Raw genomic sequence first — 27558 nt, 5'->3', positions numbered from 1 at the left:
CTGTTACGTAAAACTGTGCTGCATGACTTACCTTCAGTGCAGGTAGGTCCAGTATAACAGTTTTGGCAGATACATGAGTAGCTATCACACGATGTGCCACCTCCTGGCAAGCAGGTTCCTCCATTAGCACAGGGACTGTTCTTGCAGGGATCAATTTCTGTCAAAATGTCAGAAACCGTGTTTGTGTTTGGAATGGACAATCAAATATATAGAATATAAATATTTCCTGACTGTAATCAATTAGCTGTAATGTTTTTATGTAACTACTTTTTCTATTAATTTCTTTGTATGTACAGATTATTTCTGTTATTGTTCTCACTAAAGAATGGTTTCGTAAAGCACTGATCCTTTGTACAATAAAAAACAACGTTATATCCACCTGTTTGACAGCGGTCTCCTTCAAAGCACCCATTACACTGACAACTGAATTCATTACAGTTATTATTGTCACCAATACAGAATCCACCATTCTGGCACTGATTGTTCTGGCATGGATTGATAGCTACAATTACAAAATATAACATAATGTGGCACTGATTGACATGTAATTACAAATTATAATGTGGCACTGATTGACATGTAATTACAAAATATAATGTGGCACTGATTGACATGTAATTACAAAATATAACATAATGTGGCACTGATTGACATGTAATTACAAATTATAATGTGGCACTGATTGACATGTAATTACAAAATATAATGTGGCACTGATTGACATGTAATTACAAATTATAATGTGGCACTGATTGACATGTAATTACAAAATATAACATAATGTGGCACTGATTGACATGTAATTACAAAATATAATGTGGCACTGATTGACATGTAATTACAAAATATAACATAATGTGGCACTGATTGACATGTAATTACAAAATATAACATAATGTGGCACTGATTGACATGTAATTACAAATTATAATGTGGCACTGATTGACATGTAATTACAAAATATAACATAATGTGGCACTGATTGACATGTAATTACAAAATATAATGTGGCACTGATTGACATGTAATTACAAAATATAACATAATGTGGCACTGATTGACATGTAATTACAAAATATAATGTGGCACTGATTGACATGTAATTACAAAATATAACATAATGTGGCACTGATTGACATGTAATTACAAATTATAATGTGGCACTGATTGACATGTAATTACAAATTATAATGTGGCACTGATTGACATGTAATTACAAATTATAATGTGGCACTGATTGACATGTAATTACAAAATATAACATAATGTGGCACTGATTGACATGTAATTACAAAATATAATGTGGCACTGATTGACATGTAATTACAAAATATAACATAATGCGACATTGATTGACAGATATAATTACAAAAATTTATTATGTAATTTAATATAACACATGAATGGAGATAAATATATTAAAACTAGATAAGGTTGATAGGAACTGCCAATTAAAACACATATCAGTGTGTTGAGTCCAAAATATTAAAGCAATCAAATCATGCATAGAGTCTCATTAGATTTTGTTATCATTTTCTATTTCTAGTTGACCACAAATTATGGATGATTCCAAACAGATAAATTGTATCATATCTCTTGGTTTTGTCAACATCTTTCACTTACGTATCTGACAATTGGAGCCAGTGAAACATTGTGGACATACACAGCTATAGTCAAAACAGTTATCATCACTTGGAACACAGGTACCAGAATTGAAACAGGGATTCTGACTCTGTGTGCATGGATCAATTTCTGTAACAAATTTAGAATTATACAAATTTTGATTATTGATAAATACACAAATCAAATCTGGAAGCTAGAATGTTGACTTGTCAAGTGGCACAATCTAAGTATAGGCATAATATCAAATTATATCTTTCATATAGACAACTCTATCAATATTTTTACTAGGCTGAAGTTTGGTTTGTTACAATTTTATTCATCTCAACCCGCTAAGAGTTATACTGCAATGCAAATAGCCTTAGTTTGAACAAGCCATCACAGATGACATAGGCCCCGCTGTTTGAGAGCTGTTGACCCTGTTTGGATTGTAGCACTTCTTGTCTAGCTGTGATAGGTGCAATCACAAATTGACATGCATATGTACCTAATAGTACGCTGCCCTTATACCAAGATTGACTGAAATTGATCTGCTCAGACATGTCTGCCAAATGGCTCCAGACATGAAAAAACCACAACAAATTGGTTGCCTAGCAGTCCTGTTGCATCATATTGTGACACAAGTTGACATACATATACACATATATACATCATAGTACATTCAATTTGTCTTTAAATAAAGTTTGTTATGTTAAATGTATGAAGTAAATTATATTGAAATTGAATTATGCAGTCTTAAGATATAGCCTAATTGCCAAAAATAATTATGCAAATTATTCACTAAATCTTCAAGCGAAATCAACTTTTGTAGGAGATATACACTCCATGTACCAAGTTTAAGAGAAATCGGTCCAACTTTTGAAAAATAGCGCCAATTGTGTTGTAGCACAACTGTACAGTTTTTATAATGTTTATCCACATGTTGATCCATGCTAGGCATAGGTATTCATTTGCTAAATGACTATCCAGTTGCCTATCCAACCATGTTATCTTTGCAAAATATACAATCATTTGGCTGTTGCTATGGGTGTGTTGGTGTTGTTGCTAGGTATGTTTGCACACATTTTTAAAAATGTTTATTCATTTGTGATTGTCTATTAATCCCTGCTGTTATCTTTGCAATAACAATGTATGTAATCATTTGGCTGTTGCTATGGGCATGGTCTTGTTGCTAAGCACATTGTTATTTGACCAAAATATACTGCCATTTCGTTGTTGCTAAGGGCATGGTCATGATTGCTAGAGCCAATTGTGTCAAAATATTTCGAAGCAAATCTGCAGAATAACACTTTCAGAAACATCTTACCAAATTTCAGTCTCAATGATCAAGTTACTTTTTGAGAAAGATTTTTGACCAAAATTCACTTTTTTTTAACCTCTAATTTGCATATTACTGATGGAATTATCATGTCATGAACAAATCTTATTTCACTTACCCTAAGAATGTTCCCTCCAAATTCCAGGCAAATCTGCCCAGTAGTTTTGGAGTTTAAGTTTTTTGACCAAAAATCACATTTTTGACCCAAAACACACATCTCTAATGTGATCACTTATATTTGAATAATTTCCCAACTAGACACCTAAACTAATATGACCAACAAAGATCAAAGCAATCAGTCCAGCAGTTTTTGACTTTAAGTCGTTCACACACACACACACACACACACACACACACACACACACACACACAAACAAACACAAGCTTTGAAACAGTTTTCTATCACTAATGTTTACTCATATTAAACAGGACTTAATTCTAAATTCGAAGCTGCAATTATATATTTGCCAAAAGATAAAAAGATTGCATAGACTTACTACTTTCACAATTACTACCAGTAAAACAGCCAGGGCATTGACACTGGTATATTGTACAGGCACCCTGTACTGGTGAACATACTCCACCATTCTGACAAGGGTCACTGGCACATGCATTGATGGCTGAAAAATACACACACAATGTAAAACACAAATTACTGATAGTCAAACAATAAAATTATTTTCAACAGTCAACATATGACTAGGAACAAAAGCTGTTCACAATACATGACTAGGCACAGAAGCTGTTCACAATACATGACTATATAGGCACAGAAGCTGTTCACAATACATGACTAGGCACAGAAGCATTACACAATATATGACTAGGCACAGAAGCTGTTCACAATACATGACTAGGCACAGAAGCTGTTCACAATACATGACTTGGCACAGAAGCATTACACAATACATGACTAGGCACAAAAGCATTTTGCAATACATGACTAGGCACAGAAGCTGTTCACAATAGATGACTAGGCACAGAAGCATTACATAATACATGACTAGGCACAGAAGCTGTTCACAATACATGACTAGGCACAGAAGCATAACACAATACATGACTAGGCACAGAAGCATTACATAATACATGACTAGGCACAGAAGCTGTTCACATACGTGACTAGGCACAGAAGCATTACACAATACATGACTAGGCACAAAAGCATTTTGCAATACATGACTAGGCACAGAAGCTGTTCACAATAGATGACTAGGCACAGAAGCATTACATAATACATGACTAGGCACAGAAGCTGTTCACAATACATGACTAGGCACAGAAGCATAACACAATACATGACTAGGCACAGAAGCATTACATAATACATGACTAGGCACAGAAGCTGTTCACATACGTGACTAGGCACAGAAGCATTACACAATACATGACTAGGCACAGAAGCTGTTCACATACATGACTAGGCACAGAAGCATTACACAATACATGACTAGGCACAGAAGCAGTACATAATACATGACTAGGCACAGAAGCATTACACAATACATGACTAGGCACAGAAGCTGTTCACAATACATGACTAGGCACAGAAGCATTACATAATACATGACTAGGCACAGAAGCATTACATAATACATGACTAGGCACAGAAGCTGTTCACATACGTGACTAGGCACAGAAGCATTACACAATACATGACTAGGCACAGAAGCTGTTCACATACATGACTAGGCACAGAAGCATTACACAATACATGACTAGGCACATGTAGAAGCATTACATAATACATGACTAGGCACAGAAGCATTACACAATACATGACTAGGCACAGAAGGTGTTCACAATACATGACTAGGCACAGAAGCATTACACAATACATGACTAGGCACAGAAGCTGTTCACATACATGACTAGGCACAGAAGCTGTTCACAATACATGACTAGGCACAGAAGCATTACACAATACATGACTAGGCACAGAAGCTGTTCACAATACATGACTAGGCACAGAAGCATTACATAATACATCACTAGGCATTGAAGCATTACACAATACATGACTAGGCACAGAAGCATTACACAATACATGACTAGGCACAGAAGCTGTTCACAATACATAACTAGGCACAGAAGCTGTTCACAATACATGACTAGGCACAGAAGCTGTTCACAATACATAACTAGGCACAGAAGCATATTACACAATACATGACTAGGCACAGAAGCTGTTCACAATACATGACTAGACACAGAAGCATTACACAATTAATACATGACTAGGCACAGAAGCATTACACAATACATGACTAGGCACAGAAGCTGTTCACAATACATGACTAGGCACAGAAGCATTACACAATACATGACTAGGCACAGAAGCATTACACAATACATGACTAGGCACAGAAGCATTACACAATACATGACTAGGCACAGAAGCATTACATAATACATGACTTGGCACAGAAGCATTACATAATACATGACTAGGCACAGAAGCATTACATAATACATGACTAGGCACAGAAGCTGTTCACAATACATGACTAGGCACAGAAGCATTACACAATACATGACTAGGCACAGAAGCTGTTCACAATACATGACTAGGCACAGAAGCATTACACAATACATGACTAGGCACAGAAGCTGTTCACAATACATGACTAGGCACAGAAGCATTACACAATACATGACTAGGCACAGAAGCTGTTCACAATACATGACTAGGCACAGAAGCATTACACAATACATGACTAGGCACAGAAGCATTACATAATACATGACTAGGTACAGAAGCATTACACAATACATGACTAGGCACAGAAGCATTACATAATACATGACTAGGCACAGAAGCATTACACAATACATGACTAGGCACAGAAGCATTACATAATACATGACTAGGCACAGAAGCATTACACAATACATGACTAGGCACAGAAGCATTACACAATACATGACTAGGCACAGAAGCATTACATAATACATGACTATGCACAGAAGCTGTTCACAATACATGACTAGGCACAGAAGCATTACACAATACATGACTAGGCACAGAAGCTGTTCACAATACATGACTTGGCACAGAAGCATTACACAATACATGACTAGGCACAGAAGCATTACACAATACATGACTAGGCACAGAAGCATTACACAATACATGACTAGGCACAGAAGCTGTTCACAATACATGACTAGGCACAGAAGCTGTTCACAATACATGACTAGGCACAGAAGCATTACACAATACATGACTAGGCACAGAAGCATTACACAATACATGACTAGGCACAGAAGCATTACATAATACATCACTAGGCACAGAAGCATTTCACAATACATGACTAGGCACAGAAGCATTACACAATACATGACTAGGCACAGAAGCATTACATAATACATGACTAGGCACAGAAGCATTACACAATACATGACTAGGCACAGAAGCTGTTCACAATACATGACTAGGCACAGAAGCATTACATAATACATGACTAGGCACAGAAGCATTACACAATACATGACTAGGCACAGAAGCATTACACAATACATGACTAGGCACAGAAGCATTACATAATACATGACTAGGCACAGAAGCTGTTCACAATACATGACTAGGCACAGAAGCATTTCGCAATACATGACTATGCACAGAAGCTGTTCACATACATGACTAGGCACAGAAGCATTTCGCAATACATGACTTGGCACAGAAGCAGTACACAATACATGACTTGGCACAGAAGCATTACATAATACATGACTTGGCACAGAAGCAGTACATAATACATGACTAGGCACAGAAGCATTACATAATACATGACTAGGCACAGAAGCTGTTCACAATACATGACTAGGCACAGAAGCATTACACAATACATGACTAGGCACAGAAGCTGTTCACAATACATGACTTGGCACAGAAGCATTACACAATACATGACTAGGCACAGAAGCATTACACAATACATGACTAGGTACAGAAGCATTACACAATACATGACTAGGCACAGAAGCATTACACAATACATGACTAGGCACAGAAGCTGTTCACAATACATGACTAGGCACAGAAGCATTACACAATACATGACTAGGCACAGAAGCATTACACAATACATGACTAGGCACAGAAGCATTACATAATACATCACTAGGCACAGAAGCATTTCACAATACATGACTAGGCACAGAAGCATTACACAATACATGACTAGGCACAGAAGCATTACACAATACATGACTAGGCACAGAAGCATTACACAATACATGACTAGGCACAGAAGCTGTTCACAATACATGACTAGGCACAGAAGCATTACATAATACATGACTAGGCACAGAAGCATTACACAATACATGACTAGGCACAGAAGCATTACACAATACATGACTAGGCACAGAAGCATTACATAATACATGACTAGGCACAGAAGCTGTTCACAATACATGACTAGGCACAGAAGCATTTCGCAATACATGACTATGCACAGAAGCTGTTCACATACATGACTAGGCACAGAAGCATTTCGCAATACATGACTTGGCACAGAAGCAGTACACAATACATGACTTGGCACAGAAGCATTACATAATACATGACTTGGCACAGAAGCAGTACATAATACATGACTAGGCACAGAAGCATTACACAATACATGACTAGGCACAGAAGCTGTTCACAATACATGACTAGGCACAGAAGCTGTTCACAATACATGACTAGGCACAGAAGCTGTTCACAATACATGACTAGGCACAGAAGCATTACACAATACATGACTAGGCACAGAAGCATTTCGCAATACATGACTAGGCACAGAAGCTGTTCACATACATGACTAGGCACAGAAGCTGTTCACAACTTTATTTCAGTTGGACTTCCAAGTCACAGATATCTTTTGAGACACTAGTGCAAATACCTCACAACAGAGCTAACTAACTTTCAAATCCTATAAAAACCGCCATAAAAATCTTAACTTTTGGCCTAAGTAAGAAGTTACATAAACTTACGGATTGTGCATGTTGAACCTTCCCAGCATTGGGCACACTGACATGTGTACTGAGTACATGATCCAGAGACTTGCTGACAGAAACCTCCATTCTCACATGGGAAAGAGTTACATGGATTGATCACTGGTTACAAATACAAGTCAAAATAAAGGCAATTATATATCAAGTAATCGACTCCCTGTCAAGGTATGTGTTATTGACTACTTGTCAAGGTATACATATCAAATTATTGACTTCCTGTCAAGGTATACATATATATATCAAGTTATTGACTACCTGTCAAGGTATGAATTTATATATCAAGTTATCGACTTCCTGTCAAGGTATGAATTTATATATCAAGTTATCGACTTCCTGTCAAGGTATGCATTATATATCAAGTTATTGACCTCCTGACAAGGTATGCATTATATATATATGGAGTTATTGACTTCCTGTCAAGGTATGCATTATATATATGGAGTTATTGACTTCCTGTCAAGGTATGCATTATATATATTAAGTTATTGACTTTCTGTCAAGGTATGCATTATATATCAAGTTATTGACAACAGTTCACATGTTGTTGTGATCACTGTTAAATAACTCAGCATTCACAACAGTTGTGATCACTGTTAAATAACTCAGCATTCACAACAGTTGTGATCACTGTTAAATAACTCAGCATTCACAACAGTTGTGATCACTGTTAAATAACTCAGCATTCACAACAACTGTGATCACTGTTAAATAAAAAAAAGCATCACTGGTAAATTGTGAGTAATTAAAACACAATAATTTGGTGAGAATAAATATATTACATGTAATTTTTATGTGACTTTACATTTAACACTATATATTACAATAATATTACAAATTATCTTTCCACTAAAACTGTTCAGCATGAAAATAAATAAATTGACAACATATTGGAAAAAGAAGACTAACATTGCACACAATTGTCTCCTGTATAGCATGTTGGACATGTACATCTATAGTCGTTACACCCAATAGACAGACAAGTACCTCCACTGGAGCATGGGTTGGGTGAACAGGGATCCAATACTGAAATATAATGAAGGTCACAAAAATGTCAGTCTCATCATATCTGAACAGTGCATGTGCAGCCTGGTAATTGAATGATTGTCAGATTGAAAGGTGAAAGTAAACTTATATAATAACACAATGCTGAAAACTGGTTGAAGTAATGTTACACTCAATGTTTATATGCTTACTGGTTGAAGTAATGTTACACTCAATGTTTATATGCTAACTGGTCATACTTATTGAAACGCTAAAGTAACAGACTTTGCAAAGTAGAACAAAATGAGTTTAAAATGTTTTGTTAGGTGAAAAACTAACATAAAACCTTAATTGAATTATTCTGGCATCCTATCATTTAACTCAGACTTTTTTGAACAGTGCCCTCACAGTTAGAAACAAACTACTTTTTTCAAAAAAAAGAACAGAACCTTTGCTATGAAAAGAACAATAACAAGATATACATAAAATGGCAGTTAATCACACACGCTTTCCTCTTTATGTCTAATTTGAACAACAAAATAACTCACATTGTTCACAAGTTCGTCCGGTGTAGCAACCTTCACATTGGCAGTTGTAGAAGAGACATGATCCTTGTATAAGCTGGCATGTACCACTGTTCTGACAGGGTGTACTGTCACATGCATTGATTGCTGTCAGTAAACAAATGAAGATAAAATGCATAAACTTAAAATGGTTTATATTTCAAAAGAATTTCACATCTAAGTAGACTAAATATCAAACCATGGTAAAGAACACATCCTTTTCAAAGTTGACCTTTGTTAATGTCCATAGCACACATTGTCCAAAACATTGTATTGTACTACTACTAGTTGACATTTCGTATGCTGACAGTCAAAGTCAAATCTAGTCATATATATCAGGTCAAAGGTCGTATGGCCAGGATCAGAGACTTGAACTAAATCTATTTCTGTGCACTATTAATTGTTCTGACTTGTATTGTTGTTCAAATAGCGGCGTTTTAATCTGGCAAATATGGTTACAAGTCTAATTTGATTACATCACTTACATAAAGGACATGTACATGTATGTCTTCCTGTGGTGCCAAGTTTGAATGAAAATGGACTGTGCATATTAGAATAATGGTTGCAAACAACAGACTCTCACAGCTGGAGGCTCTTCTACGACACCACCAGACAAGAATCTGGGGAAACCACATTTTAACGACTCTGTGCCGGAAGTCACACGCTACACTTCTTTCAAGTCATGAAAAATGGGTGTACGAGTCCTGTTCATTGTAATTAAGATGTATCAGTTGCTCAAAAATGTGATAACCTGTTGTGAACGTAGCTAACTTTTTCAGCCCACAATGGGTTTAGATACAGTTTCCCCACACTCTCACTTGGGGAGGTTTCGTAGGCAGAGCCCCCAGTGGCGAGAGTCTGGGTAACCGACACTATTACAAATTAATACATTCTCTATCTTACAGAAATAAAAACTAATATATGAATACTTACGTATTTCACAAAGTGCTCCTTCCCAACAGGTTGGACAGGAACATGTGTACTGAGTACATTGACCTGGTTGACTCTGACAAAATCCTCCATTTTGACAAGGGTTAGGCTGACATGGATTGATGGCTGTCAAATAAATACATCATTGAATAAATTATGGTAATCAACTTGCAAGAATTTTCATTACAAATAGCACCTGGCCCAATGGCATTGTAGCACAGCTGTATTTAGTTGTTGCTATGGGTACAGTCTTGTTGCTAGGCATATTTGCATACTTTTTGGAATCTTTATTAACTTGCCTGCCCTTCCCACTTTCCATCTTTGCAATATAAACCACCATTTAGCTGTTGCTATGGGTGTGGTCCTGTTGCTAAGCATATTTGAATACATATTTTGAATCTGCCTTCACTTACCTACCCATCCCTGTTGTTATCTTTGTAATATGCATCATCACCATCATTATCATGTCACTGTTGCTAAGGGCATGGTCATGGTTGCTAGGGCCAATTGTGTCAATATGTTTAAACAATAACTGTAGAATGACACCTCCATAAACATGCCCACCAAGTTTCAACCCCACCAACAATGCAGTTTCACGATGTAAGTTTTTGACCAAAATTGACATTTTTAGACATGATGGTATCATCACGTTGTACTATCGATTGCATTGGCCCTCCCCGATTAAGGGAACTAGATACATTGTGATAACTGCGGTCTTGATAACTCTTATTTGAGAAAGTGTCACCAAGGGAATCGAGACATCTGAGTATTACACTTGTCAGGAAGTCAGAATCAAAACAAATATATGCTATCAACACACATCACATCACATTACTCCTTATACATGCATTATGTAACAATCTTTGATCAAACTTCCACATGAGAAATACGTGTAAAAGACTTGTCCTGAATGCTCAGAGAATGATATAAAAGACTTGTCCTGAATGCTCAGAGAATGATATACTATTTTCAAAAATAAAATAGTATTGTTACGAGTCACAAAATAAACATTTATGATTTGATAATTCCACTGTTGACAAAAGACACAAGTGATAAGGTCACATTGATTAATGAGACAGAGCCGAGTCAAGTAATGTTATTCTATCCTAATGAGTAGAGGTCACATGTCATCTTAGAGTGATAAATTGTGTCCCAATTGAATCAACAGCTGTTTAGCTAGAATTATTTAGGGCAGTTCAATAAACTGGATATTGCTGAGCTGAATTAATTATATTAATAAACATTTACTAAATAAGGTTAAGAGAGAATCTTTTGTTGTAAACAATTTGTTTGTTAACCATATTTGTATTACGGAATGAACAATGTTTTAAATAAAAATGTTGATGACGTATGCGATTGAAGTAGCTTGTAAAATCTATCATACAGGTACTCTTCATTGACAACTCAAAATCATGAAAAAGATGATAATTTCATTAAACAACTGATGTAATTCTTTTTTGTGAAAAAACAACAACTTTACGTCGTGTACGATTGAAAAAAAAAGTTGGACTTGCAGTTATCATACAGGTTTTTAGCATCTGAGGCATTTCAGAAATTCTTGCGGAATTCGAAAGGAATTTTTGCATAGACAATAATACAGCTCATTTCGGTCGGATCTCTGTTTTACACTCAAATTTGAAATCAAATATTTATATTGTACTGCAGATTCAATAAAATACTATATCAACATGGTTCCTTCCTTTACTGTGTAGGAACCCTAAATCACAAAATCAGACTCAACTTGTGAGCAACGCATTTCTGTAGCGTTTCGGCTCACAATAACTCAGAGTCAATAAAACTTCAAGGAGTTTCCAATACTCCATACTTCGATAAATATTCTTATTGAAACTAAACTTTTCTCCATAGATAAATAATCATTAGTATTCTTTCTGTTTGTACGCGATCGTTGAGATGTAAAACAACATCACTGAAATGGTTCTGATAAGAAAATAGATTTCAAAAAGTGTTCATCGTCAAACTAAATCGAGCATACAATTATTATTTCTTACACATTTCTCTGTACACACCACAGTACAAATTTGCTGATCATGAATAGAAATGAATTCGAGGAATAAAATAATGTCAATCTTTAGCAAACCTCTACTACCGTATGGTTGATGAGTTGTTTGTCCTTCAAAAGTCTTAGACATGTAGTTCACATGCGAACTGCTTCGGTCTGCATCAGCGTCCGATACGCGATATCTCCAATGGTAATCGCCTGTCAGCTGTTCAGTCCCCGTTGAAGATTTCACTGCTGCAACATTTGTCAAAGTCTCTATCGCTGTCTGTTTATTCACAATTCCACGTTGTGAAACACAATCCCTCCTTCTGCGATGTCTTAGTCCATCACTGCAATATTTACGAGTTCTAGTTCGAGTTGAATTCCCACCATTGTAACATAATCATTAAAAGTTTCCTTTCGAAAAGTTATCGAGTCATCGATTTCTCACTCACCCAGCGGCGTTGTTTTTTTCTTCTTCTCAAAGGTTGTCAATTATTCTTCATAAAGTTTAAATTTGTCTCAATACGCGCACAATGGTCCTTCTAGTCCAAGGCCGGTTCTTCCACCAATTTAACAAATTTGAGGGGGGGGGGGGGGTCTCTACTGTTTAGGTAACCCCCTTCAATGTTACTCTCTCTCTCTCTCCACTCTCCACTCTGTACATGGGATCGACTTGGACTTTTAGGGAATTAGCTCAGACTACACACAATGTTCATGGTTAACCTGGATCATTTGGAAGTGACCACGGAGCAGATCGAAGCTCCTGACCTCAGGCCATCTCTTCCAAAAGACTGAATCCATCATTTTATTATTCCATCAAATTCTTATAAACATAAAATATACAATACTCAAATGATTGGGTGATAAAGTCAACCCAGCTGTATAACTGGGGACCTGGTAGGATGTAGGTTGCAATGTGAAGGCTTTAATCCTATGCGCTTAAATGGCTGCAATGGATTGTATGCTCCCCGGGGAGTTGAGGAAGACTAAAGGGCCGTTGAGCCATTCTGATCCGAGCCAGGGGTAATAATTGTAAAGCGCTTTGAGCACAGAGTGGGAAAGCGCTATATAAGAAACCAACATTATTATTATTATTATTAAAGTGATCAGCACCATAAATGACTAAAACGGAAGTATTGCCGTCGCCTTAATTCAATGCAAATGATATTGACAAATATGAAAACTAGCCAAACAATGTGATCACGTCATTGTTCTTCCAACTGTCTGTAATCAGTCATTATTTGACACTGTTGATCTTTTAATAACTTAATGTTGTCATCTTGGAAGAATACTATTCGCGAAATGCAAACATTTGTTCTAAGTATTAATTCATGACAGCTGAGAGTTCACGGTGACCTCGCAAAACATCAAAACTTAGAGAGTATTAAAAAGTTGTATAATTCTCTCATCCGTAACAGTATAAAGTGCATCACTTGACAAAAGCATACAAGTTTGCAACTGGCAATGATTAGGGGCGTGTCATTTTACATAGCAAAACTGACGTATGACAAACGTAATTCCTTCGTTTAGGGGGAGGGAGTTCATTTCATTTTGCGTGCATCAAAATTGCAATAAGGATTTTTAATTCTTACTGAAATGGAATCAAAAGAGGCAATGCTATTTTTCTTGTCATGAAGAAGAAACTTTGTCATACACTGAGAGAGGGTGCATGAGCCATATAAGATAAGATAAGATATACTTTATTGTCCACTGAAACATGGAAATTTGCCTTTGGCACGAGGCAATACATATAAAAACAACAAACAGGTTACAAGAACAACCATGTAAATAAAAAATGTTGCATTAAAAGACAAAGACGCTACAATTGTATAAAATGGAGGACCGTATTAACTGTCCAGAATTGACTAAAAATCTGCAAAGGTGGGAGCTTTGCCTCTTGTTAATGATTTTGAAATGCTCGAGTTTAAAACAGCAACTGACGACTTCTTAAAGGTGTTTTTTTATAAGCCCTAAGCACACGTAACCGGCGACCTGAAGGCAGGTATTGAAACCTATCATTTAGTGGGTGAGATGCATCATTGAGAATTGACATACCTTTCCTACGGAGAGCCTGTTTGTACAGTTCTCCAAGCTCTGTGAACTTGAACCCTACAAGTCTACTACATATGTTTACAATTCTCGACAGTCTTGTCTTATCTCTAACAGAAAGATGACCAAACCATGAGACGATGTTAAAAGTTAGAACACTCTCGATGCAGCAACGATATACAGATACTAGCTAGGAACATGGGTGCTAACGCTGAAACTCTTTAGTTTCCTCAAAAGAAAAAGACGTTGCTGAGCCTTTTTATAGATACTATCAGTGTTTTCCCTGAAATTGAGTTTCTGATCCATGTGAGAACTGAAATACTTAAATGACGTCACTATTTTCACATCCTGGCCATCAATACTAACTGGTTTCATTTTATCTGAGCTGCTACGATTAATAAGAATTAATTCCTTCGTCTTGTTGATATTTAACGTGAGAAAACTGTCTTTGAACCAAGAGCACAAATATCCTATACCTAAAAAGTACTTTGACAAAGAATCCTCATCTTTCAGTCCGACAACTAATCCCATATCGTTGGCGAATTTCATAACAGTTAAAACATCATTTGAAAGCCTGACTCCGTTCGTATAAATTGAAAACAAAATGGACGAAAGGACACAGCCCTGTGGTGCACCTGTATTTACGGTTAGTTCATCAGACACATCACCATTTACAAGGACACGTTGTGGTCGATCGCTTAAAAACTGCCTTATCCAAAGCACAACCTCTAAATTGACCTCTAAATCTAAAAGGCTTTTGATCAACAAGTGTGGTTCAAATTGTGTTAAATGCGGAGCAAAAATCCATGGCCAAGTTACTGCTAAACCCCTGACCAGGGAGGGAACTACAATGAATGAATTACAAAATCAACCACTTGACTGCTACGAAAATATGGATTTCTTATTCACCAAACCTTAAACAGAAGTTCCTGAAATCAAAAGACTTTTACGGTTTGTTGCGCCATCTCAACTATAGTATAAATTATGATACTTGATGAACGCACATGTCAACCAATTTCTTCTGACTTGGATGATAAGCTGACTGCCAAAGCTAGGCATTACGCTTTACATGTAATATTGCACACATTACCTCATTTTCTTGTACCTGCAACTCTTGGTTTTAAAACATCCAACATAGCTTTGAGGATTACCTGATGCCAAATTCTAGACGGGTTAGCTGTTTAGAGATGATGACCATCGTACACAAATATAAACAACAACACTGCACTCTATACTACATACGTAATGGCATGTGATCTCATCAATGAAAATTACCAAAGGGTGATACAAGCCGATCGTTCAATGGTAGTGGCAACACTTATAGGACATTCACGATAATTGAGGTGAATAGACTATGGAGAGGACGTCGCTAAAACGCACCTACGCGAAGGTTCTAAGTTAGGCCATGTTTGGGTATAAAGTGAAACAAATACAAAATGTAAATCCGGAAATTGCCGATGAGATGTCACATGTTTGACGTGACCTCTAAACTTGGACTAAATTGTCGTAGATAGCATGGTATAGCGAACATTTATTTCAGCACTAACAACAAGTTGATGGTTTGATTCAATCCTTCTATTAACATGAAAACAAAAAAGTTTGATCGCCTGAAATAATTATTCTGCAATAGTTTAGTAATTCCAAACAGATTTGTAGATGTTTTCAAGTGATAATTGAAACATGCATGAGTGTGAAAGCTGCCGTTAATGTACGCGTGTTCATCACTGTCCGAGTCATGGTGCGACAATCAAAATCAACGTGTATAAATCATGGAAACGTGCAAATAAAAATGACTCAACAGAAACAACTTGAAGGCTAAAAAGCATGAGAACTGGTAAATACAATTTCTAGTTGAAACTATGTTTTGCAGAGACAGTTAAATGTTTTACGAGTACAATTTGAATTGCAACTAGAGTTTGTTGTGTTTATCGATGTCATGGTATATGATATAAACATACATGTAGGACAGGTCGTTCATTTTCCCATTTCATGTTGAGGGGGAGAGGGGATTTAAACTAAAACGAAAAAGTTATGTTTCTTGTGCATCAGTTTTAAAATGACACAGCCCCTAAGATTGATGTTGCGGCATACTGTCAAGCATAAAGCAACACGGTAATGATAACAGATACTCACTACATGCAGGACACACTTCAAGTTCAGTTACAGTCACTAATACCAAGCTAATAGGTAATACGTAGGCTATAACCAATAATGGTTCAGCAAGAGTTATGAGACACTCCTGGCAGTTTACAACTAAGTCCAAAACCATAACTTCAAAATCAACATGTACAATGTACAAATCCAGAACTTTTTTTGCGATAGTAAAAACAGGTTAATCTACACATGCCCAGATTTCAGGCAAATCTCCTTGGTAATTCTGGAACGATTGATTTTTGACCAAAAAGTCACATTTTTAGACCTAATTTGGGATGGGATCATCATGTTATGAACATTTCATAATATAAACACCCTGAAGAACGTTCCAACCGGACAAATTTGCTCAGTAGTTTGGAATTAAAGGTTTTTGATCAAAAATACACATTTTTATTTATACCTAATTTCATATCACTGACAGGCTTATCATGTTATGAACAACTCTTTATAATAATCTAAGAATGTTCCCATTAAATTTCAGACCAATCTGCCCAGTACTTGAGTTTAAGTATTTTGACCAAAAATCACATTCTTTTTATCCAAATCACACACCAGTGGTAAGATCATTTTGATTTGAACAATTTCCCAACTAGACACCCAAGATAATACACCCACCAAATGTCATGATGGTAATCAGTCCAATAGTTCTAGACTTTAAGTTGTTCACACACACACACACACACACACACACACACACATATCCACACAGACAGACAGACGACAGACAGACACTTTGCCATGCCTATAGCACTCCTCAACCTAAGAAGTTCTGTTGTGCTAAAAATTAATCAAAACTAAGAGTTACTGTGCACTATTTTTTATATTGATGAAGCAACCTGTTGGTAACAACTGGTGACAAATGCTTGGTATTCCAAAACCTCCTTTTATTGACAGTTAACAATAATAGGCACTTCTGTATATATATATATATGGGAAGGAGGGATTGGTTTTTACATACCCCTAAACACAATGACATTGAGATAATTATGTTCATGTTGCATGTATTTCACCATAGACCCGCCACCCACGGAGGGTGTATGATTTCACTCACATACTGCAAAGGACATACCACCCTACAGAAAAGGGAATTACAGGCTTAAAAGTGAAGAAGAAGAAGAAGAAGAAGAAGAAGAAGAAGAAGAAGAAGAAGAAGAAGAAGAAGAAGAAGAAGAAGAAGAAGAAGAAGAAGAAGAAGAAGAAGAAGAAGAAGAAGAAGAAGAAGAAGAAGAAGAAGAAGAAGAAGAAGAAGAAGAAGAAGAAGAAGAAGAAGAAGAAGAAGAAGAAGAAGAAGAAGAAGAAGAAGAAGAAGAAGAAGAAGAAGAAGAAGAAGAAGAAGAAGAAGAAGAAGAAGAAGAAGAAGAAGAAGAAGAAGAAGAAGAAGAAGAAGAAGAAGAAGAAGAAGAAGAAGAAGAAGAAGAAGAAGAAGAAGAAGAAGAAGAAGAAGAAGAAGAAGAAGAAGAAGAAGAAGAAGAAGAAGAAGAAGAAGAAGAAGAAGAAGAAGAAGAAGAAGAAGAAGAAGAAGAAGCATGGTGACTATTAATAGTGTGAGTATTATCAATGAGACACATTTCATGTAGACAACAATCTAATATGTTTACATTGATAGATAATTCTGACTTACGTATTTCACAATTGTCACCAGTAAAACAGTTATCACAGACACAGGTATAGAGATTACAATTATTGGTGTCTGTAGACTGTACACACTGGCCACCATTTGTACAGGGTGAAGCCTGGCATGGATTGATTACTGTGGGAGGCAAAATACAAACAGATTATGTACTTTAGTAATCGTCAAGTTACCTTTAATATTGGAATCTAGTTTTTATCAATAATGTAATAGTATGGGAATTCAGTATAAATCATAAAATTCACAACAATTTATGTTTTTCTGTAACTTTTTGAAATGTTTTAAATTCATTTTGGATTATAAGCATCCAGTAAAACAATCTATGTATTCATATCAAATGTTTGGTTCAAAAATGATAAGTTTAATATGCAAATATTTGTCATGAAAATGTCATCTTCATGATTTTGTGTGTCTGTACTTACATGTTTGACAGGTTAGACCAGTATAACAACCTGGACATTGACAGTTGAATTGTGTACAAGAACCTGGTTGTGATGTACATGTGCCCCCATTTCTGCATGGCTGGGTTTGACAAGGATCTTGTACTGAAATGAGAAGTAAACTAAAATGTGAAATTTACCTCTTTTTGTGGATATTTCAAAGTAACCTTGATTTCTGCTATGGAGACAAACGTATGGTGAGTTAGATTATAGCTATCATTTTGCAGTTACATGTACAACAAGCCTTCATGGAAGACATAGCTCCCCAAAAAGTATTTCTTGCAGTGATACAACAAGTTCTTTAGTTTGTACATTATGTCACAGGCTTTCATTTCAAAAAGGACAACAACTATGGCATCGATGGCCTTTAAGGCAATCAAAAATATACACTGACAACACCTGAAAGGGTTGTTCATTTCTTATCTATTATGTGTAGATCCTTGACAATTTCAGGCACATTAGCATTAATATTTATATTATCTTAATGATTTCAAAATAGAAAGACATAGCTATTATTTGACCCTGAAGATGAAGGTCAAGGTCAAAAGTCAGTGTGTCATTAGAAAGCTCGTCATTGATAACCACGACAATAGCACTTGAATAGGGTCTCTATCTGTTAAGCGTCAAGAGTTCTCGGACAAAATGTGAATATTTATGACAAACATGGTGCTATTTTGCTGTTATTGTGGGGATTGTTAAACAAAGTGATGTATATATAAAGACTATAGCATCTGACATTTGTACAAAGTCTGGTTGAAATCAGTCCATGCATATCAGAGATATACATACACTTTGACAATAATATGGCTATTTAACCTTAAAGATGGAGGTCAAGGTCAAAAGTCAATGTGCCAATAAAAAGCTCATGGTTGATAACATGGGTGAAGACACTAGAATAAGGTCGCTATCTGTAAACTTCAAGAATTATTGGGCAAAGTGTGATTATTTACGACAAATATGGCCACCATTTCATGTTGTAATGATGGTTGTAAAACCAAGTGACATGCATATGCCCTTCATAACATCTGACATTTGTACCAGGTTTGGATAAAATTGGCGTATGCATATTGGAGATACACGTGGACATGGAAGGACAGACAGAAGGACAGACGGATGGACGAACGGACAGGACCCAAAGTAGTAGTCCCCATTGGGCTTTGCCCTTTGGGGCTAATATAATAAATGATACTAAAGTTAATGAGATGGCCATCTACATCGATTTTGGGAAAAAACACCAACATCAATTCCTGTGTTTATTTCCAATGGATTATTGCAAGTTAAATAATAATGATAACACTTTTACTGGTCCAATAGATTAGGATATTTGTTAAATGTTCCTTGTTGACCAGCACTCTGATGGCCTAGTGTTAAAGTAGGGGAAAAATGGACAAAATGTGCATTGTTCAATAGAGTCAAACTGAACATCACCCTTCTTACATACAGACCTAGGAAACTTTAATTAAACCCAGACATTCCTGGGTAAGAGGCACATCAGCTAACCACTTAGCAATTAACAATGCTGACAATAATAAAGCATTCTCATTTTTAAATGTAAAATTAATTAGACTTACATGTTTCACAGAAGGTACCAGTAAAGCAGCTTTGACAAGAACACTGTGTTTCAGTACAGGAGCCAGCAACAGGTATACAGAAACCACTATTTTGACATGGACTGTTGTCACAGGCTCGTACAGCTGTTTAACACAAAATAACCAAAACTGATTTAATCTTTTATTTGTTAATCTTGCAAAATCTATACAATCATAGACAGACAATCAAAATAGATATAAAAAAAACTTCAGAAGCTCAGTTTTCCCATTTTTGATATCACTTTGCTTTCCAGGAAGGTAACTCATCTACTTGCATACCTTGCAGACAGTTAGACCCAGTATAACATTCAGGACATGTACAGGTGAATTGGTCACATGTGCCAGGTACAGCAGTACAGGTACCTCCATTATAACACTGATTTGGCTGGCATGGATCAAGTACTGCAATATAAACAATATAGATTGTAACACACCTAGTCCCTTTCCTATGTTGAGATTTGTCTATACATGGTATGTAGAATTTTTACACTGTTCAGCGCAAGTGGCATTTATTGGTCAGCCCGTACAGGCATCATCACAAAAACTGATGACATCATGTGCACATGCATACATATTTTCACAGTTGACAAATATGACATCATCTTATGCTGACAAAGTAGATGCTAACCGGAAACTTCACAACTTTTACAATTTTCTGAAAACTTTGCCACTAATGTGTCAGAAAGGATTTGGAATGAACAAAGTTGGTAATTATTAAAGGAGTAAACTTTTGCAGATTCTTGCGTTGTTTTTTGAACTACCTTTACTGTTGTCATATGGAAACCCTACGGTGTACATGTACCGTATATGGAAACCCTACGGTGTACATATACCGTATATGGAAACCCTACAGTGTACATGTACCGTATATGGAAACCCTACGGTGTACATGTACCGTATATGGAAACCCTACAGTGTACATGTACCATATATGGAAACCCTACAGTGTACATGTACCGTATATGGAAACCCTACAGTGTACATGTAACGTATATGGAAACCCTACAGTGTACATGTACCGTATATGGAAACCCTACAGTGTACATGTAACGTATATGGAAACCCTACAGTGTACATGTACCGTATATGGAAACCCTACAGTGTACATGTACCGTATATGGAAACCCTACAGTGTACATGTACCGTATATGGAAACCCTACAGTGTACATGTACCATATATGGAAACCCTACAGTGTACATGTACCGTATATGGAAACCCTACAGTGTACATGTAACGTATATGGAAACCCTACAGTGTACATGTACCATATATGGAAACCCTACAGTGTACATGTAACGTATATGGAAACCCTACAGTGTACATGTACCGTATATGGAAACCCTACAGTGTACATGTACCGTATATGGAAACCCTACAGTGTACATGTACCGTATATGGAAACCCTACAGTGTACATGTACCGTATATGGAAACCCTACAGTGTACATGTACCGTATATGGAAACCCTAAGGTCTACATGTACCGTATATGGAAACCCTACAGTGTACATGTACCGTATATGGAAACCCTACAGTGTACATGTACCGTATATGGAAACCCTACAGTGTACATGTACCGTATATGGAAACCCTACAGTGTACATGTACCGTATATGGAAACCCTACAGTGTACATGTACCGTATATGGAAACCCTAAGGTCTACATGTACCGTATATGGAAACCCTAAGGTCTACATGTACCGTATATGGAAACCCTAAGGTGTACATGTACCGTATATGGAAACCCTAAGGTGTACATGTACCGTATATGGAAACCCTACAGTGTACATGTACCGTATACCTTTTAGGTACAACATACATTGTGATAAATGATGTGGTGTGTTACAAAACATATGTTGACTGATTATGCTCAATTGCAACATAATAGGCCAGTTTCTCTCGGGCTTGTGGGTCACCTGAACACAAATTGTTTATAGTCTGTGTTGGGGTAGCCCACAGTCCCTCGAGGAAACAGACCTATGATATTTCCTATGATATTTCCTTTGTGATCAGTCAACATAATAATTAATGTACTAGGTCAATTGGTTGGAATCCTGCAAATATTACACACACACACACACACACACACACACACAATCAGTCTGACTGACACAATATGTAAACGTACTTTGTGATACAAAATACTATATTATATGTATCATGTGTCTGTCTGTCTGTCTGTCTGTATGCATGTCTGTGTCTGTCTAACTGATTATGTGTGCATACTATTATGCAATGATCGGAGCAGGCTAAACAAATTCAAATCCAGGCTGATCTATTGTAAAGCGCTTTGAGCACAGCGTGGGAAAGCGCTATATAAAAACCATTATTTATTTTAAGGACTTTTGAATTCATGTCATACATTATTTGTATCTCTAGCTCAAGTTACCAATGCGACTCATGTTGTCATAGCTGTCAGTGTAAACACAGAAGCATTGAAAACTATCATTTGGTACGTGGTGTACTTTCTTGCATGGTTAGAACCAGCTTAGTGGAACATGAACTCTGTTACAGTTGCCACCATAATCTTACAATTGTCACTGTGACTTAGATGACTTTTTTCTTTTAAACAGGTGCAAGTGCACACACGTGCACGTGCACACACACACACACACACACACACACACACACACACACACACACACACACACACACACACACACATCCATCCCCCTTACAAAAGATCTTAACTTACATGTGTCACAAACAAATCCTGTATAGCAATTTTCACATGTACACGTATAGTCAAAGCATGAATTGCCTCCAGCTTGGCACTGACCATCATTAAGACAAGGGTTGGGTGAACATGCATCAACCGCTGTAACAAAGTAAAAAAAATAGTGGCAATGGCATTGTAGCACAACTGTACAGTTTTTAAAAATGTTTACCCACATGCTGATCCATGCTAACAATATGTGTTCATTTGCTGAATGACTATCCAGTTGTCTATCCAACCCTGTTGTTATCTTTGCAATATATGCAAATGTTTAGCTGTTGTAATGGGCGTTGTCATGTTGCTAGACATATATGCATACATTTTTTGAATGTTTGCTCACTTGTCTATTAATCCCTGTTGTTATCTTTGCAATATACATCACCATATGGCTGTTGCTATGGTCATGGAGTTGTTGTTAGGTACATCTGCAGACATTTTTTGAAAGTTTAATATTCATATGTCTACTAATCCCTGTTATCTTTGCAATATATGTGATAATTTAGCTGTTGTTATGGGTGTAGTCTTGTTGCCAGACATATTTGATACACTTTTTGAATGTTTGCTCACTTGTCTAAGAATCTCTATGTAAGCTTTGTGAAATACCACATCATTTCAGTGGCTGTTTAGGTTTGCCTGTCTTTGAATGAAATCTGTAGAATAACACTTCTAGCAACATCTCACCAAATTTAGGTCTCACTGACCAAGACATATCAGTTTTTGACCAAAATTCACATTTGTACACCTAATTTGCATATCGCTGATGCGATCATTATATGCTTGATATTTCTTCATCTATGCGCCAACCCCAAATGCATCCTCATTAAATTTCAACCCAATCTGCTTAGCAGGTATGGAATTAATAATTTTTTACCAAAATTACACATTTTCAGCCCTAATTTTGCATATTACTGATGGAATCATCATGTCATGAACAAATCTTAATCTACGCACACCTAAGTTCCAACCAAGTTCCAACCAAAGTTCAGAGAAACAATTTCCCAACTAGACACCAAAAGTAATGTCCCCACCAAATACCCAGGCAATTGGTCTGGTGGTTTTTGACTTTTAAGTCGTCCACTTACACACACATGCACACACATGCATGCATACACACACAGACAGACACTGCACCATGCCTATAGCACTACTGAACCTTAATCAGTTCAGTTGTGCTAAAAAGGGTTGCATTTTAATACTACTACTAATAATAATTTAATTTCTTAAAAAGCGCACTACACTGTGTCTCAGTGCACTTTACAATACTCAAAATGTGGTTAAAAGGTAAAACAAAACATTACAAAGTAAACAAGGCTAAAAAGGCTGCGACATTTTAGATATATATCTGATTATATATGACAACATTTAATATTTCTCTCAAGATCAAAACAAGTGATTTCTGTAATTATGATGTATATGTACATGTGTAAGATCTAATAAAAAGTGGTTTCATTATATTAAAGTTCAGTAAGTTATAAATAAATCAAAGGCTAACTGCTAGTACATGGTATTTTATTGTGATTCCAGCCCAACGTTTGGCTTGTGGGTTTTTTACACCTCTGTTAAGGGTTGTAACACACTGAGTCTTATAAAGAATATGATGAGAAATGATAAAGTACACTTCCTGATAGTCAGATTATCACACTATTTTTGAATAACATATAATTGCTTTGTGTTTATTCCAGGAATTCTAACATAAATAAATATGTACTTTCTACCATAAAAGGAATGTAAGACAAACTTACGGATGTTACAGCGATCTCCTCTGTAGCAAGCTGTACAACTACATGAGAACCCAGTACATGATCCTTGCTGTGGTATACAGAAACCACCATTCTCACATGGCTCACTTTCACATGGGTTGATAACTGTTGTCAGAGGAAAAATGCAGAAAAATGGAATATTTTATATGCAGCAAAATGGAGAATTATTATTGAGATTTGGTAATTTATAATAATTTTTTTTAAATTTGAGCTTGTGGAGAAATGCCTTCCTACAGGTTCTACTTAATATTTGCAAAAAGTAATCAGTCACAATTAAGTAACTATTTTCTGTAACTGAGACGACAAGTATTGACAAATGAAATCATAGATATAGGAGACATAGCAGTTAAAGGCTCTATGGTTAAAGTAGGAAAAATAGACCAGAATTACTTCTACAGTTACTGTAGCAAGTATGCTTTTAATCCATTTATTGAACTTGAGTAGAAATATGCAATTAAAACTGGTAACACTCTAACTTGTGACATCCGTACAGCACAGTTGCAAAACCAGAGTAGAACAGGACAGTGCAGTTTTGAAAGATTATTTCTAGTCTACATGACATAGAAATAGTATACTGTTCCACTAATTATTTCATGATATATATATTAACAATATCCAACTATATGACATGCTATTTATATATAATCCCATGAAATCAATGTTAGTTTTACATCATAATGCTCTGAGTATGATTCCGCGGACTAATACAAATTTGAGCCAGTAGGCAAGAATGTGTAGTCCGTGGAATCATACGAGGAGCATTATGACGTAAAACTAATATTGATTTCATGGAATTATATATTTATCACATAACTAAGTATACCCCCATATTTCTCTAAAATTTTAAATCGTATTTTACGAATACTGCATCATTTCATCGCACTATATTCTTCATCACGTATTAAAAAATTGCGCCCGACAGCTATGCAAATTACATAATCGCGTGACCTGTCACGAGGTCAAGCTTACCATAAATACGATATCGGTCATACTGTTCTGTGGTTTTTCAACCAAAATTGTCGGTTATAACCTTGCGATGTACATGTAATATTGAATTTATTTTAAAATGGAAGTAGAATTTGTCTATTACGACTTTTGTGCCGTCATTTTAAACATATTTTCTCGGGTTGTGTAAGTTCGGAGATCTGAGCTCGACGGAAAATCGGAAGCAAGCTTGCCCGAAGTTGCCGGCTGCGAAATCAATAATCTACATGATCATTAAATAGAATAAAACTCTAAGTATCAACCTCATGCCATCCAAGGATACGTGTAATGTAATGTGTGCATTTACGTTTTGAAAGCACATAATTATTACGATAAACTTGATCGTAGCGTAGGATTGGCCTGAACACTCGAACAGTACGGGAAAAATAGAACAGGGGTGATATGCTCTGAAATCACCCCCTGTTTGACGTCACACAGTAGAAGATATGCCCGTATTTATGTGATAATATTAATTATAATACCGTCAACCATACATTTCTAACCCAAATATTTACATGCAATTATTGATACAAATAAACCAAATGGCAATAGTGTAAAATTTGACATACATTCTAAACAGCTATCTCCACGGTAACACTCGGCACAAGTACATATATAGTTTGTACAGTCACGTTGTACACACGTTCCTCCATTGAAGCACTGGTTTGTTTGACAAGGATCCAAAACTAAAAATAAAATACAATATTGGAAATAAATTAAAGGATCTGACATAAGATAATATATTAAATGCAAAAAGAGTTGTTTTTTCTTCAAATATCTTATTTCCACTTGGCATTCCTGTAAGATTTAGAGTTCTTAATCTTACTTTTGGAGCACTTGGTGTTTATTGTTGTTCTTTATTTAATATGGCCAAGATGAAAAAGATTACAGACAAAATTAGTCTCACACTTGAATACAATATATAACTTGATTTGGATAATTGATCGTGGTGCTTGTACCTGATAATATGGGTGCAAACATATCAATGGAATCTCTATGTATTATGGTTTGTGAGTTATGTAGTAATATTGATTTTCAACGACAAATATGGTAGTCGTTAAAAATTGATATGAGCACAAAAATATTGCTTGTGTATATTACTTTTCCTTTATTTCACCTACAAACATGATTTATATAACACACGAAAGTATCTGCATGGACATGTGATATATGCAAGAAGTGGCTTGATTTTGATAATTTATAGAAGGTACGTCGGGGTTAAGGTCAAAGTCTTCAAAGCCTGATAATAGAGAATTGAATAAAGTCTCTATGTACTACAGTTTTTTGAGTTACATAGTAAATCATGATTATTGTTTACTACAAATATGGATGCCATTCAGTAAAATGTGATATGGACTAATCATACACAAACATCACATAATTTGCCATTCTGTTTACAATGGTCTGTTATGTTTCTGAAATTATGAGAAATAAAAATGTTACACTATACTCACATCTATCACAATTAAAGCCAGTAAAACACTCAGGGCAAGTACAGGTGTACAATGTACATGATCCTGGCATTAAATTACAAGTTCCTCCATTTTGACATGGTTGATTTTGGCAGGGATCTTGCACTGTTGTGTTAGGTTATTGGAGTAAGGAGACAGAGAAAAAATACATTCATTTGTAATCCTTAATATAAATCTACCTTGTAAAAAATATCGCCAATATGGCGTTGTAGCACAACTGTACAGTTTTTAAAAATGTTTATCCATATGCTAATCCATGCTAACAATAGGTGTTGATTTGCTGAATCCAGTTGCCTATCCAACCATGTTGCTATCTTTGCGATATACACGATCATTTGGCTGT

General features: G+C 36.1%; 1 protein-coding gene across 1 annotated transcript in view; it reads right to left on the bottom strand.

Annotated features, from left to right (window-relative positions):
• LOC144435554 (uncharacterized) overlaps nt 1-27558 on the bottom strand; it is a 450358-nt gene that overhangs the window by 133073 nt on the left and 289727 nt on the right. Inside the window, exons 152-167 of the mRNA XM_078124141.1 lie at nt 27198-27320; nt 26313-26429; nt 24742-24864; nt 22979-23101; nt 20563-20685; nt 20266-20388; nt 18677-18799; nt 18246-18374; nt 10423-10545; nt 9475-9597; nt 8852-8968; nt 7925-8047; nt 3436-3558; nt 1624-1752; nt 380-502; nt 32-157 (exon numbers count right to left, since the gene is read on the bottom strand). Of these exons, the coding sequence (XP_077980267.1) occupies nt 32-157; nt 380-502; nt 1624-1752; nt 3436-3558; nt 7925-8047; nt 8852-8968; nt 9475-9597; nt 10423-10545; nt 18246-18374; nt 18677-18799; nt 20266-20388; nt 20563-20685; nt 22979-23101; nt 24742-24864; nt 26313-26429; nt 27198-27320 (1971 nt within the window). The remainder of the gene's footprint in view (nt 1-31; nt 158-379; nt 503-1623; nt 1753-3435; nt 3559-7924; nt 8048-8851; nt 8969-9474; nt 9598-10422; nt 10546-18245; nt 18375-18676; nt 18800-20265; nt 20389-20562; nt 20686-22978; nt 23102-24741; nt 24865-26312; nt 26430-27197; nt 27321-27558) is intronic.

The sequence above is a fragment of the Glandiceps talaboti genome, chromosome 5 (genome assembly GCF_964340395.1).
Source record: "Glandiceps talaboti chromosome 5, keGlaTala1.1, whole genome shotgun sequence".
Taxonomy (NCBI): Eukaryota; Metazoa; Hemichordata; class Enteropneusta; family Spengelidae; genus Glandiceps; species Glandiceps talaboti.
Note: the sequence above shows the minus strand (reverse complement) of the source record. Positions and strands in the feature narration are given on the sequence as shown.